Source organism: Macrobrachium nipponense, chromosome 11, assembly GCF_015104395.2.
Source record: "Macrobrachium nipponense isolate FS-2020 chromosome 11, ASM1510439v2, whole genome shotgun sequence".
Lineage (NCBI taxonomy): Eukaryota > Metazoa > Arthropoda > Malacostraca > Decapoda > Palaemonidae > Macrobrachium > Macrobrachium nipponense.
In genome coordinates this window covers 26,944,217-26,957,492 of record NC_061087.1, presented here as the reverse complement: position 1 = coordinate 26,957,492, position 13,276 = coordinate 26,944,217, and the positions used below count along the sequence as shown (strand labels likewise).

General features: G+C 40.7%; 2 protein-coding genes and 1 pseudogene across 3 annotated transcripts in view; all 3 read right to left on the bottom strand.

Moving 5' to 3' along the window:
- Positions 1 to 4,059, bottom strand: part of LOC135199636 (26S proteasome non-ATPase regulatory subunit 10-like) — a 28,636-nt gene extending 24,577 nt beyond the window's left edge. For both annotated transcript variants that reach the window (XM_064227822.1, XM_064227889.1), the window contains exons 1-2: positions 3,782 to 4,059; positions 636 to 740 (exon numbers count right to left, since the gene is read on the bottom strand). The gene's annotated coding sequence lies outside the window, so the exon portion shown is untranslated. The remainder of the gene's footprint in view (positions 1 to 635; positions 741 to 3,781) is intronic.
- Positions 4,060 to 7,160: 3,101 nt separating this feature from the next.
- On the bottom strand, positions 7,161 to 10,594 carry LOC135199401 (N-sulphoglucosamine sulphohydrolase-like; annotated as a pseudogene).
- A 987-nt stretch (positions 10,595 to 11,581) lies between these two features.
- The window catches only part of LOC135199270 (N-sulphoglucosamine sulphohydrolase-like), a 7,631-nt gene continuing 5,936 nt past the window's right edge, over positions 11,582 to 13,276 (bottom strand). The window contains 1 exon segment of the mRNA XM_064227195.1: positions 11,582 to 13,276. This exon segment is cut by the window's right edge and continues 129 nt beyond it. Within this exon segment, the coding sequence (XP_064083265.1) occupies positions 12,510 to 13,276 (767 nt within the window). The 3' untranslated portion in view covers positions 11,582 to 12,509.

Genomic DNA, 13,276 nt, shown 5'->3' with positions numbered 1-13,276 from the left:
AATGAAAAAAAGAATAGATAAAAATATTCTCTCTCTCTCTCTCTCTCTCTGTTGCGATGTAGTTCGGGGTAGAAGTTCATATAGCTCACAGCTGGATGGTCCATATATGAATCTCGAACATGGCAAGGAGAGAGAGAGAGAGAGAGAGAGAGAGAGAGAGACTACGTATGAGTGTACATTGCTCCTTCAAAATATATACCTTCAAAAAGGGAAGGACTCGACGAGGTAATCCAGCGTGGAATCAGAGGAATCTGTTTCTGGTGATTAGAAATTAATTTCTCGTCATAAATGTGGTTCGGATCCCACAAAAAGCTGTAGGTCCCGTTGCTAAGTAACCAGTTGGTTCTAGACGAGGTAATCCTCACTTCATGGGGGTGAAACCATTTTTAAGATATTCATAAACTCCCTCTCCGCCCCCTTCTCTCTCTCTCTCTCTCTCTCTCTCTCTCTCTCTCTCTCTCTCTCCCTCTCTCTCTCTCTCTCTCTCTCTAGCTTGCGTCTACTTCCCTTTTATTTGACCACGGTTCTTAGTGGTTGCCAAACGCAAACCAAGAACTCTCTCTCTCTCTCTCTCTCTCTCTCTCTCTCTCTCTCTCTCTCTCCTGAATATATAAAGAAGTAAAGTATCTAATTACGATGCTGTTGCTGTTGCTGCTGCAAGACGACTGAAGCCACGAAACTTTGCACTAAGACGACCGCAAGCCAAAGTCTGCCCGCCATGTTGACTCATTCGTTGACACCTGCAAAACAGAATAGAAGATATCTCTCATTCATTAAAGAATAGAATGCAGCTGGGACCTATGAGGTCATTCAGCTCTGAAAGGGAAATCGAGAGTAGGAAGGTTTGAAAGGTGTAGCAGGAGGAAAACATATTCTATGAGAGGGTGGAAAGTAAGATGCAAGAAAGAGAATATGAACGGAGGTACAATGAAAAAAATTAAAGTAGTTGCAGCTATGGACCGAAAGGACGTTGCAAGGAGCCTTAAGTAATGCCTACAGTGCACTGCATGAGGTGCACTGACGGTGCTATCCCTCTACGGAGTCATTAATTAAACGTCATATTATATAATGAAATTAAGCTATGACCAACTAAAGCCATTTACTCCTAAGTAGAACTATTGACAGTCAACAAATGTAACGAGATTATTTTCAAGAAAATTCTATGGTTAGTTTTTAAGATATGGCATTCCGCCCCGCCCCCCTCCCCCCCCCCCCTTTTTTTTTTTTTTTTTTTGTTTTTTTTTTTTTTTTTTTTTTTTAGGGGAATGTTCGGTACTCTTCAAATTATTAGGACACCGTGAATGCACAGTAAAACGTAAAACCTGCCCCTACAGAGAAGTGAGCACACGATGTCTCCTCTTAGGATGCACTAACAAGTCTTAGAGACATCCTAATCCTTGTAACTCCTCGTAACATCTCGGGGAGGAAAATGCGTAACGGATGCGAAACGTCAAGAGTAAAAACTCTCCTAACTGAGGCTGAACAGATGGTCCACTTCCGGGGTCGGATAATTACGCGAGTTTACCGGACCCGAACGTCCGGATGAGGACGATGACTGGCAAGAATACAACTAAGAAAAAGGGGATGTAAGTATCAGGTGCGATAGTAAATTCACATCAACCGTGCATTTGATGACTAGGCCAGTCCCTTACGACGCTCCTGATTGGCTGTTGATAAGCCACCCGCCGCAGGACTTTTAACTCTCAGTCTCGCTCGAGAGTTCACATGGGTAGCTTCTACGTTCCACCTCGCTTGAGGTATACTTCTTTCAGGAGAGGTGGAAAATGCATCCCACCTACGTGAACTCTCTCGAGAGACTGAGTTTTTCCAGCCCTGTGAGTGGCTTATCAACAGCCAATCAGGAGCTTCGTAAGGGACGGCCTTAGCCATCAAATGCGCGATTGATGTGAAAAAACTATAGGACTCAATTGTATGCTTACGCTTTAGACCAATGTAGGGTGTCTAATGAGATTGTGCGGTTGGATTTTTTTGTTTTTATTTTCAAGGTCTTCATGTACGTAAGATTGCACGTCTGAGATTTTTTACTTAACTACATTCTAATATGCTTGCACAAGGACGTCACGTTGTTACGGCCAAATGTTATATACTTACGTACGTATAAGATTTTTTTTTTTTTTTTTTTTTTTTTTTTTTTTTTTTTTTTTTTTTTTTTTTTTTAACGGGACCTAACGTTTAAAGAGCTAAATCCGTATCATTCTTTAAGCGATTCTCGCGTCATTTCTACAGGGAATAAATATATTGACTATACTAAAACTAATATGAGGTAATAACTTATTAATCAATTTATGACTTATTGGTCTCTTGATGTTAACAGTTATCTACAGCGAATTATCCTGTTTTGGACATTTTTTTTCAATGAATATTCAGTCGACTGGCCAGGGAATCATCATACGGTACAGGGTGTCCATAAAGTCCCAGGACCATTAAAAGCAATAAATACCAGTAATGGTACTGGGATTTTATGGACACCCTGCGCATAGAAACGCAAACTGAAATCACTTAGTACTAAAGTTTATGTGTTGTCAAATATCGTCTACACAACAATGAACTTGAAGGAGGAACAAATCCGCATTCTACAATTATGCATGGCTACGAATATGCTTAAAAATGAATCTATACAGTGTGTGTTTCGGGAACTCGTTGCGACGCCTCCCCCCCCCCCCCCCCCCCCCCCCCCCCCCCGCACCCCCCCCCCCCCCCCCCTTCCCACCCTCCCCCTTATTCTGTATACGCCATCCTTCAAGAATTCTTTCGTTATTCGTTCGCTTTTACGGGTTAATGGAACACACCGCTACCTGCAAGTCAGCTTCGTATACCCTGAGGCGACGCAAGCAGGGATCAGGTTCGTAGTCATGAGCGGAAAGTTTGTACCCCGCCAATTCTGCAAGCCCAGCACTGGGACCTATGGGGTCATTCAGCGCCGAAACGGAAACCGAGAATAGAGAGGTTTGTAAAGGTATAACAGGAAGAAAACCTCAATTGTTAGGAGATGGTGGATAGCAAGATGGAAGAAAGAGAATATGAGCGGATGTACAGTAAAAAGAATGAAAGGGGGTCAGAGGGACCCTGCAAAGAACCTTAAGTAATGCCTACAGTGCACCGCTTGAGGTGCACTGACGGCACTACCCCCTTACGGAGACGACATATCGGTAAGCCTTACCAGGTCTTAAACAACTTGTCGCAAACACACCGCAAACATGTTGAATACAAGGCGACGACATGCTAGTCAGCCTTACAAGGTCTTCACACTTATGGTAACTGACTTACTATCAGCCTGTTAGTGATATGTTTGCGATATGTTTCCGACTTGTGTTTGTGACGTATTCTATATACATATATGTATTTATTATATAATAAGCAACAATAATATTAGGCTTTTTCTAGCTGCAAGCTCTTTTAAGCTTCTGCCAACATTCTGTTGTCATGGGACAACAGTTGAGCTTGCTGTAATGGATCTTGGTTTCTCATAAATAACTGGTATGACAGTGTTGCTGTTTGGGAGACGTACATGCGTGGTTTATGGTTACAATCTGATTTCCCCTTTTTTATTTTATTTATTTATTCATTTATTTAATCATTTATTTTGGTGTTGAACTTTTCAGGCAATATACCTTCATTTACCTCCGACTCGGTCAGCGATATATGTGTCCCCTAAATGACAACTGTTTGGTTGCTATTCTAACTGTTGGAACACTTCTAAATGTCATTATTTTTAGTAAATTATTCTCTCATATACATCACCTGAACACGACCTTCTCACCTGTAATCAGTCTGTGTCGTCCCTTGAATAACTACCGTTTGGGCAAACCTACAGTTTTTATTGTCTCGCCATCAAGAATCAATTATGTTTTCAATAACCACTGAGTCACTTTCTAGCGAACACCATTTCACAAATATATAAAACGAAGTATTGCCTTCAATCTATCTAGCAAATATCTTGAAGAGTTTTTGAATCAAGCGCAGCTAAGGCACTGGGTGAACAAGGACAAGATTACCACACGTCTGAACGTTGTCCAAGGTAAAGCTTGACTGCTTGGAAATACGCTCGCGTTCCAGTCTTCCAGACCTTGTGTCTGGAGGGTCCCGCAAGGTGAGTAGCTGAGTGCACACGTACTTTGAACGGGGATTTTTATAGATCTCGTGCTCTGTCTTATTCAGAGTATCCGTCCGTTTATTTATTTATTTTTTCTTTTGTTGGCCACCTCATTCTTTGAAGTATTTACTGCTTTTAATGATTCATTTATACATTTACAAAGTCCTTTACGTACTGAGGTTATGCATTTATGCCTTTGTTGGTCTAACGATTTGTGTATTCCGCGCAACACGATCTGTTTATTGCTTTACCCTTCTTCCTTGTTTTGCAGTTTATTCTCTCTCTCTCTCTCTCTCTCTCTCTCTCTCTCTCTCTCTCTCAGTTATCGTTTCTTCGTGACTAGAGAGTGAGATTGAGCATTCTTCTCGATAACACCCAGTTATCAGTAACCAGAATCTATACTATATAGCATACCAAGCCCATCTCTCATGCCCAAAGACTGGGAAACCCCAAGGAGGTTGAATCCCTATTAAACCTCCTTTGGGAAGCCCGAAAGAGGTTGAATCCCTCCTTGGGAAACCCCATCACGGGTAACTGAGGACGGGGCATTGTCATTTTCATGGCCGGGCACTTGATATTCTCATCACAAAGTCATCACTGGGTTGTTGACGCTTTTAGTTTAAGCTGACGTTATGTCACCAACACGGGCTCTCGCTCTTGGGTAGACCGTAATCGCTCGGTTAACCTGGTTTCTTGCAATCATTAGCTCGCTAAAGGGAAGATGACTCAGGTGTGAGACTCTGTGCTGGCATAAGGCTAGCTTCTACAACCGCAAAATTCCTCATTCCTCCCCCTTGGTCGAATGAACATCTCACATTCATACTTAATGAGTTTTTGGCTTCCTTCGGCTGAATCGCATTTATTGGAGGAATTCCCCAGGTCCTGGGGAATTTACGGAAGACGGTTCTTCCGAAATCCAGTGTTGAGGCGTTTACATGCACCGGAGATATGGTCTTAGGTATACAATACAGTCATTTTTACCATTATTTGGGACCGCTGTCCTTTTCAGTCAATGTAAACATTTGCTTGAACTGATTTATACAGGTACAATCAACGTTCCAAGAAGTAAGTACAGTAATTTTTTATTTTCGTCAGTGGGGGAAAAAACTGTTGAATCAGTGGACTCGTATAAAGTTGAGGATATCTTCTGTGTTGTTTTGCTTTTTTTCTCTGGTATGGATGCCCCTTGTTACTGTTTGTTTGTTTTGTTTGTATGGTGTTTTTACGTTGCATAGAACCAGTGGTTATTCAGCAACGGGACCAACGGCTTTTACGTGACTTCCGAACCACGTCGAGAGTGAACTTCTATCACCAGAAATGCACATCTCTCACCTCAATGGAATGCCCGAGAATCGAACTCGCAGCCACAGAGGTGGCAGGTCAAGACCATACTGATCACGCCGCTGAGGCGCTTCCCCTTGTTACTGTGAAGTCAGTGCATAAGAAACATCAAGTAATCAGACTTTAAAACAGTTGTTGTAACGATTTGATATAAGTACAGATATCTATACATTCTAAGCAGTGATGCCACTACCCCCTGTCACAAATACAGCTGGCTGAATGGCCTCATAGGTCCCAGTGCTTGGCCTTTGTCCTAAATTCCATATTCAATTCTGTTCAAATATAGCTGATTCATACATCTACATAAACATCCTTATCCTCTCCTGTATGTTACAAAGATCCTACAGTCATCCACTTTTTACTTATCCTATGACTCATCTCCTCTCTTATCCTACAGCCACACGTCACGTCACGGGCTCGAATTCAAATGGGGTCCTAATTGGTGGCTGGCGAATTGTCTCGTACCTCCCAAAGCAGGACGGAAGAGCATAAATGCCAATCTTCCACGGTTGGAGACCCCATTAGTCGCTGGAAGGGAACGCTAGTAGGAAGGATTCGGCTTCTTATATTTAGTTTTCTGTCCGCCCTCATATCGTAAAAACTCCTGAGGCTAGAGGGCTGCAAATTGGCATGCTGATCATCCACCCTCCAATCATCAAACGTACAGAAATTGCAGCCCTCTAGCATAAGTAGCTTTTATTTTATTCAAGGTTAAAGGTAGCCATGATCGTGCGTCTGGTACTTCGAGTTTCATGGGTCGTGGCTGAGAGCTTCATACAGCATTATGCGCTGTGCAGGAAACTCGATTGTGACGAAGGAGACTTCGGCGTATCTTTTTTTTGTGGTTAGCTACCATGCAAAAAAAAAAAAAAAAAAAAAAAAAACTGTATCAGAAATCTTAGCCTTTACATCACCCAGCATGAGCGACGTACAAAGTTTGGTGAACATTTACGAAAATACGTGAAAAAAAAATCAATAAAAAAAGAAGAGGGAATATTCCTTGCACGAGATCAATATCTCAACAGCTAAGATCACAGCAATTCCTGTTTTGGGTATATTCCCCGGGCTGCAAATACCTGAGAATGTATGCTAATATTGCACCAGCCTCGTTTTTTTTTTTTTTTTTTTTGCCATGCCCCTAGGTTAGGTTAGGTTAGGTTGGGTTGGGTTAGGATAGGATAGCTTACTACCTCTATAGAATTTGGTTGGGTATCTCTTTGATATCAAAACAGAATACTATTTCTATTGTTCCAGTTCCGGTTATTTTGCTTGGGATTTTCTTCGTCTCATTTAAAGAAAAATAAAATAAAATAATTGGCAATTGCATACGTACAAGTGTTCGATGATAATTCATGTACACTTATCCTAGTTGTTTTTCATTCTATGCGTATAAAATATTCTCATAATTATATATATATATATTATATATATATAATATATTATATATATATAATATATAATATATCTATATATATATATATTATATATTATACACATTCTCCGTCTAAGGTCAAAACCAATTTCCTGCTCTATTCACAAGTGTCAACCTGGCCCGCAACAGCTGCGCGATCTTTACAACTTTTCTTTTAACTGCACATTTCTAAATTCGTCAATAAGAGTCAGGCGAGGCAATATGATGAAATACTCTCTCTCTCTCTCTAAAGCGTACGAATCTTGGTTACTAATATACGATTCATCAGTCTGTTGATTTGTTTATTTATGAACTAGTTTTAATTTTTTTCTCTTATATCTGTGTTAGATAATTACAAATATCCTTTTAAAACCTCAGCAGGATAAGAGAAAAAAGTAATTTTGGTTTACTTAGGTTTTCGTAAAAGGTCTTTATATACATTAAATCTTATTCACTTTTAACTGATAGAATTATCGATCGTAACGGATATTTATACATTATACATTAACAGATCTTTAACTGATAGAATTCTCGGTCATAACAGATATTTGTACACTAGACCTTAACAGATCTTTATATATTAGAAACCATATTCACATACTTTGATAAAATGATCGACTTCCAACGAAGCTGACCTCCTCATAAGCTTCTGTCATTAGTACCCTCAGATGCCACTGTAGAGTGGATCGCACTTGCCTGTTTGGGTATTCCATACCCCTTCTGGACTGCACTGCCACGGGTCACTGGTACCTTCTTGCCAGGCTTTCAGCCTTCCCTTCAAACTGGCCATCACCTGCTGGTACTCTAGTAGCTCTGCCACATTGTGGAGCTCTTCAGGGTCCTTCAGGAGATCGTACAACTCCCACTTTCCTCTGTAGTAGTACTGTCGGAGGGTCTTGTACCAAGGGAGGGGATGGCAACTCTCCGTTCTGTTCAATATGTCTTGGAAAGAAGGGGCGCTGTATATGTCCGAGGCGATTGGGTAAGGCATCAGGTAATTCAGGTTCAGAATGAGCTTATATCCCGACGTCCGTATCGACCTCATCGGGTAATACATCGAGATTTCGTGCGATTCGTGGCTGCCATAAACTGCACCACCAGCGGCAGCCTGTTCTAACTCCTGAAGGCGCCCCTCGAACCCCGAGTAGATACTGTTATCGCTACGGCTATCTCGAGTGATGGGTCTAGTGAGGTACTCCAACAATGACTTTCCAGTTAGCTCGACTGGCTTCCGGTCGAAAATATGGTACTTTGGGTAACTCGTGTTTAGCCAGTCTAGCACTGTCGGAGTGAGATCTAGCAGAGAGGTTAGGACGGGGTTGGTTGTTCCCCAGGAATCTGGGTGATCAGGTGAGGACACCAAGAGAGGCTCAATGGCTCCCGAATCGTAGAGATTAGTTTTCGCACCTGGGAAAGGAATGCCGTTGTCTGAAGTATATATAACCAGCGTATCGTCGCCATGGCCGGCCGACTCGAGCTCTTGGAGAACCAGCCCGATACCCTGGTCAAGTCGGGAGAGGGATAAATACTGCGTTGCCAAGTCCCCACGGGCCGCTGGGGTGTCTTGGACGAAATAGGGCACCTCCACTTCCGAAGGGCCGTAGATCGTCGGTGTCCAATCTGGAATAGAACCCATGCCCGGGTCTCCGTTCCCGAATTTCTCGCAGAACGTCCCCAATTTCCCATCACACCTGTGGGCATCCATGAAGCCTATGTAGAGGAAGAACGGCCGAGAATCATTACTCCTTATGAATTCTCGAGAGAGCTCCCGAATGTAAGTAATGTTTCTCGAAGCCTGGAGTAAATTGTCGTTCGTCTCTGAGTGATCGAATTCGAATGGGTAAACAGACTCAGGTCCGACGTGTTTCTTTCCTATGATGCCAGTTCGAACGCCGTGGTTCGACAGTATTCCAGGGAGGCTACGGACTTGGTCGAAGGAGGAGAAATGATGGAAAAGGTGGTGCAATCCGAACATTCCATTCTGATGGGGAGGCAGACCTGTCAGGATGGCTGAACGCGAAGGGGAACAGCTGCTGACTGCTGTGAAGGCAGAGGTGAACGCAGCACTGCGTTCTGCTAACTTGTCCAGGTTAGGCATTTTGATAGCCGTGTTTCCATATACCTGAAATGGAAAAAGGGTTGATTTAAAACACTGATAAAGGCATAAATAAAAAAGAAAATAAAAAACTTCCTTGTACTAAGACCACATATACAAACTCTTGAAGATAACAGCAATGATTTCTTGTGCATTATACAAACAATATTCACATTCAAGTATGAATCGCTGCTGGAAAATAATGACATAAAGCACTTTCTACTACATACAACTTCTTCCAGGTTAAAATATATCTACAACTCCTTAAGCGAGAAAGTGACTGGTTTGATACCAAAGTGGATCTGTGAAAAGGAAATGGAATATAAAATCTAGACCGAAGGACGAGCGCTGGGATCTATGAGGTCAGGTCATTCAGCGTTGGAACGTAATGTTGAAACAATTTGACAGGAGAGGGTGGAAAGTAAGATGGAAGAAAGATAATATGAATGGACGTATAGTAAGAGGAATGAGATGGGTTGTAGCTAAGGAGTTAGGGAACGCTGCTAAGAAGTATTGCCTACAGTGCACCGCATAAGGGGCACTGAAGGCACTACCCCCTTCGGGATTTCATTGGAAAGGACGTCATTAAAATCATGATTCGGAAAACTACGGGAAGAAGTTAAAATACGTCCATAATTATGCATCTCCATAATCATCAACCTCAAGAGACTACGTAACATTATTTTATCACAATAATCCTCCCAGCTTATGGGAAGTAGTCTCAGTTTTTATCAACGCCTATCTACCCTCGTATACCGTCCTATTATCCCTATCAATTGAACTGGTTAACCGAATCAATTGTGCCTCCTACATATTATGGTTTAAGTTTCAGATTTTCAGCACGATAAGTGATAAGAGACATTGATTGATTGAAGGGTATCTGGCGTTACAATCACCAAGGTCACTGAATACGTCGGTGGCAAACGTCAAAGGGTAAGTAAATAGACCTATAAGAGCTAATTTTACGCTAATGGTCTAAAGTCTACAGAATGAAATTAGCTCGTGATTTTTGGGTTTGTCCTTAAATCTAATTCGTTTAATTAAATACAAAAAAAAACGTCGTTTTAAAACACAGGCTGTTAAATCTTATTGATAGATGAGAGAGAGAGATGAGGAGAGAGAGAGAGAGAGAGAGAGAGAGAGAGAGAGAGAGAGAGAGAGAGAGAATATAAAATAATCATGACGCTGTGAGTTTACCGGTTATATATAAAAAGAACTTTTGTATAGAACATTCACATACCACAAGTACTGAACTAAGATAAAAACTATTTTTACTTCATACACATGTATATAGTATATATATATATATATATATATATATATATATATATATATCTCTGTGAGTGTATGTAGGTATATCAAAGTACACACACACACACACACATTAATCTATACACATTAAATCCCTGCTCCCAAGCAGGTGGCCAAGTATCACCAAGTTAATACCAGTTTTCTAAACACCAAATAAACAAAATCAGAGACCCTCCTCCTCTTACTACCTTCAATTCACGGCCAACATCATCTGGCGACCAACATCAGGACGTTCTTGGCAGAAACATCGCAGCTGAACGACGTTACTAAGGAGACCACCAGCCATGGCAGAGTCGTCAATTTCGTCTCCATGGGGCTGACGTGCTGAGAATGAGTGTTGGGGTGATTAGTTTTTTTTTTTTTTTTTTGTTCTTTGAGCACTTGTTATGTTCCTCTCTCTCTCTCTCTCTCGTCTCTCTCTCTCTCTCTCTCTATATATCTATATATATATATATATATATATATATATATATATATATATATATATATATATATGATGCATGATTCAAATTCATATCTGACCAACATTTTTAGAAGCATATAACATTACCATCAGGACTAAAATACAAAACTAATAACAATTACAATCAAAATCGATAAACATGGCTCAACAAAAACCTGTAATATGGAATCAGCTTAAATCTATCAACTAAAAACAGAAATAAACTGATAAAACCACTGAGATACCTACTCACCTGAATTGGTTAGAAAAAAAAAACTTCAAATGGCACATTGAGCAACGTTTGAAGCGATTTATTAGCCTGTTCTTCGCAGTTATAGAGGCGTTATTGGGGTTAAAATTTGTACTGAGAATGTCAGACCCTGGTTGCGGTCAGACCATGAGTCATGTGTTTGCTTAATCGTCTCTGATTGAGCTGATATCACTGATGTTTACAATTTAGGAATGCCACATGTGCATACGTACCTTTCCTTGTAGGTGCAGAGTAGTGTTTTAAACATATGTATGTATGTAAGATCACAACATTGCCCCACAACTTTACTGTGTATATTTCTTCATATTACTCAATTAGACGGGATGGTTTGGATTCCAGATTGCATGTATTCGAAAGCTTGTGCCATGTAATTTTAAAGATTCTCGAATCTAAACTAAATCGTCTTATCGAACCTAATATGAGTAATATGTATATATATATATATATATATATATATATATATATGTGTGTGTGTGTGTGTGTGTGTGTGTGTGTTGTGTGTATACATCAGTAGAATTTACTTTTGCTAGGTCTTATGAAATAAATGTACCTGTTTTCTAAAGAAAAAAAAGGCCTGAGTTAAACAAAAGTATTAATACAGATGGACAGAAATTTATTATTTATATAACTACAGTATCAGTTTAATAAGAACAAAAATAACAAATGTCATGGATTTAATCAGATATGTTATTCCCTTATAATACACGACTACCTGAGTGAAAAATATATCATCAGAAATTATGCGTTTACCACTGACCCTTATCACTGTCATTAATATTATTTTGGACACTAAGTTAGAATATCATCAGCGAGTTAGTTATTCAACAATGATTACAAAAAAGAATGTAAGTGTATGGCTGGATATCTAAATCTAAAATAGAGACTAGGATTACTTTTTCTTCATAAATCGTCTACTAAATTAATGAAAGATTTAAATGTAATCACGCGAGCTATTATCTAAGTTTGAAGTTTACTTATTCAGGAAAATACATTTTATGATGCTGGACGCATATTCCTGATTTTAAATCTTTCGTGTAAGTTAACATTCAAGTAGAGACCACATCAATTATTACAAGAATATAATACTAAGTTCCATGATGCTCAAAAAATATTTTGAAGTTATGACTCAGTCGTAAGCAAGTCAAGTTGACACCTGTTGATATATGCAAAATGCAGAAACGCTCAAAGTTGATAACATTTCATATTTTAACGACCTTCTAAATAAGTCAGTAATTACAGGTAATGTGAACTCTACGCATTTTGCGTGTGATTATTTTTCAGTCCTTGCAAGTGATAAAATAAATGCTATCCTTAGTTGAAAACGAAAATCATCACAGAAATTAGAAATGACTAACATCATAAACCCATAATGAGCCAGTTTTCTGTATTACATGACTGACTATCAGTAAGATGTAATACCTTGAAAACTGACGTATTGGCACCAAACATATATCACAGTAAATCAGAAGAGTCAACATTTGCAAAATTTGGCACAATATGTCTCATTTTCCCTCGATCACAACCTCACACTTTGTTATACAGAGGCAAACACGCGTAATGGTCAGCATACGCCCCTGCATCCTGCAACACCGCCCCTAGGCCACAGATCCAAGGGTCATAGGTCTGGTTCTGCCACTTCCACAGACGAGACTGCAGGTCCTTAAGGATATCCTTGTAGCTGCCCTTTTCAGCCACGTTGAAACGTTCTTCAGGGTCCAGCTTCAGGTCGAACAACTCCCACTGGTCCCTGTAGTAGTATTCTTGCAGAGTTTTGTACCAAGGGAGGGGCACCATGTCCCTCGTGTGGTTCAAGATGTCCTGGAAGACGGGAGATATGTAGAAGTCCTGGTCTATGGGGAAGGGCATTTTATACCCGATGTTATGGATCAGTTTGTATTTCGGCGTGCGGACGGACCTCATCGGGTAATACATCGTTATCTCGTGTAGATCGTGGCTGAAGAAGACGGCTTCGTTGTCGTCTTTTGGTGAATGCACCTGGTTTTTCTTGACAGAATTCCCCTCCTCCAAGAGGGCACTGGACGAAGCATTGAGGTACCGTAGCAAAGACTTGCCAGTCAACACTACAGGTTCGTTCTTCTTCAGGATATAGTAATGAGGATACGGGGCACTCAGCCAATCCAACACAGTCGGCGTGAGATCTAGCAGCGACGCAAGAACAGGGGTACTCCTTCCCCATGATGACGGGTGTTCAGGGGACGAAACGAGCAAGGGCTCCACCACGCCTGGCTCGTAGAAATTAGTTCGTCCCGAAGGGAAGGGGATGCCGTTGT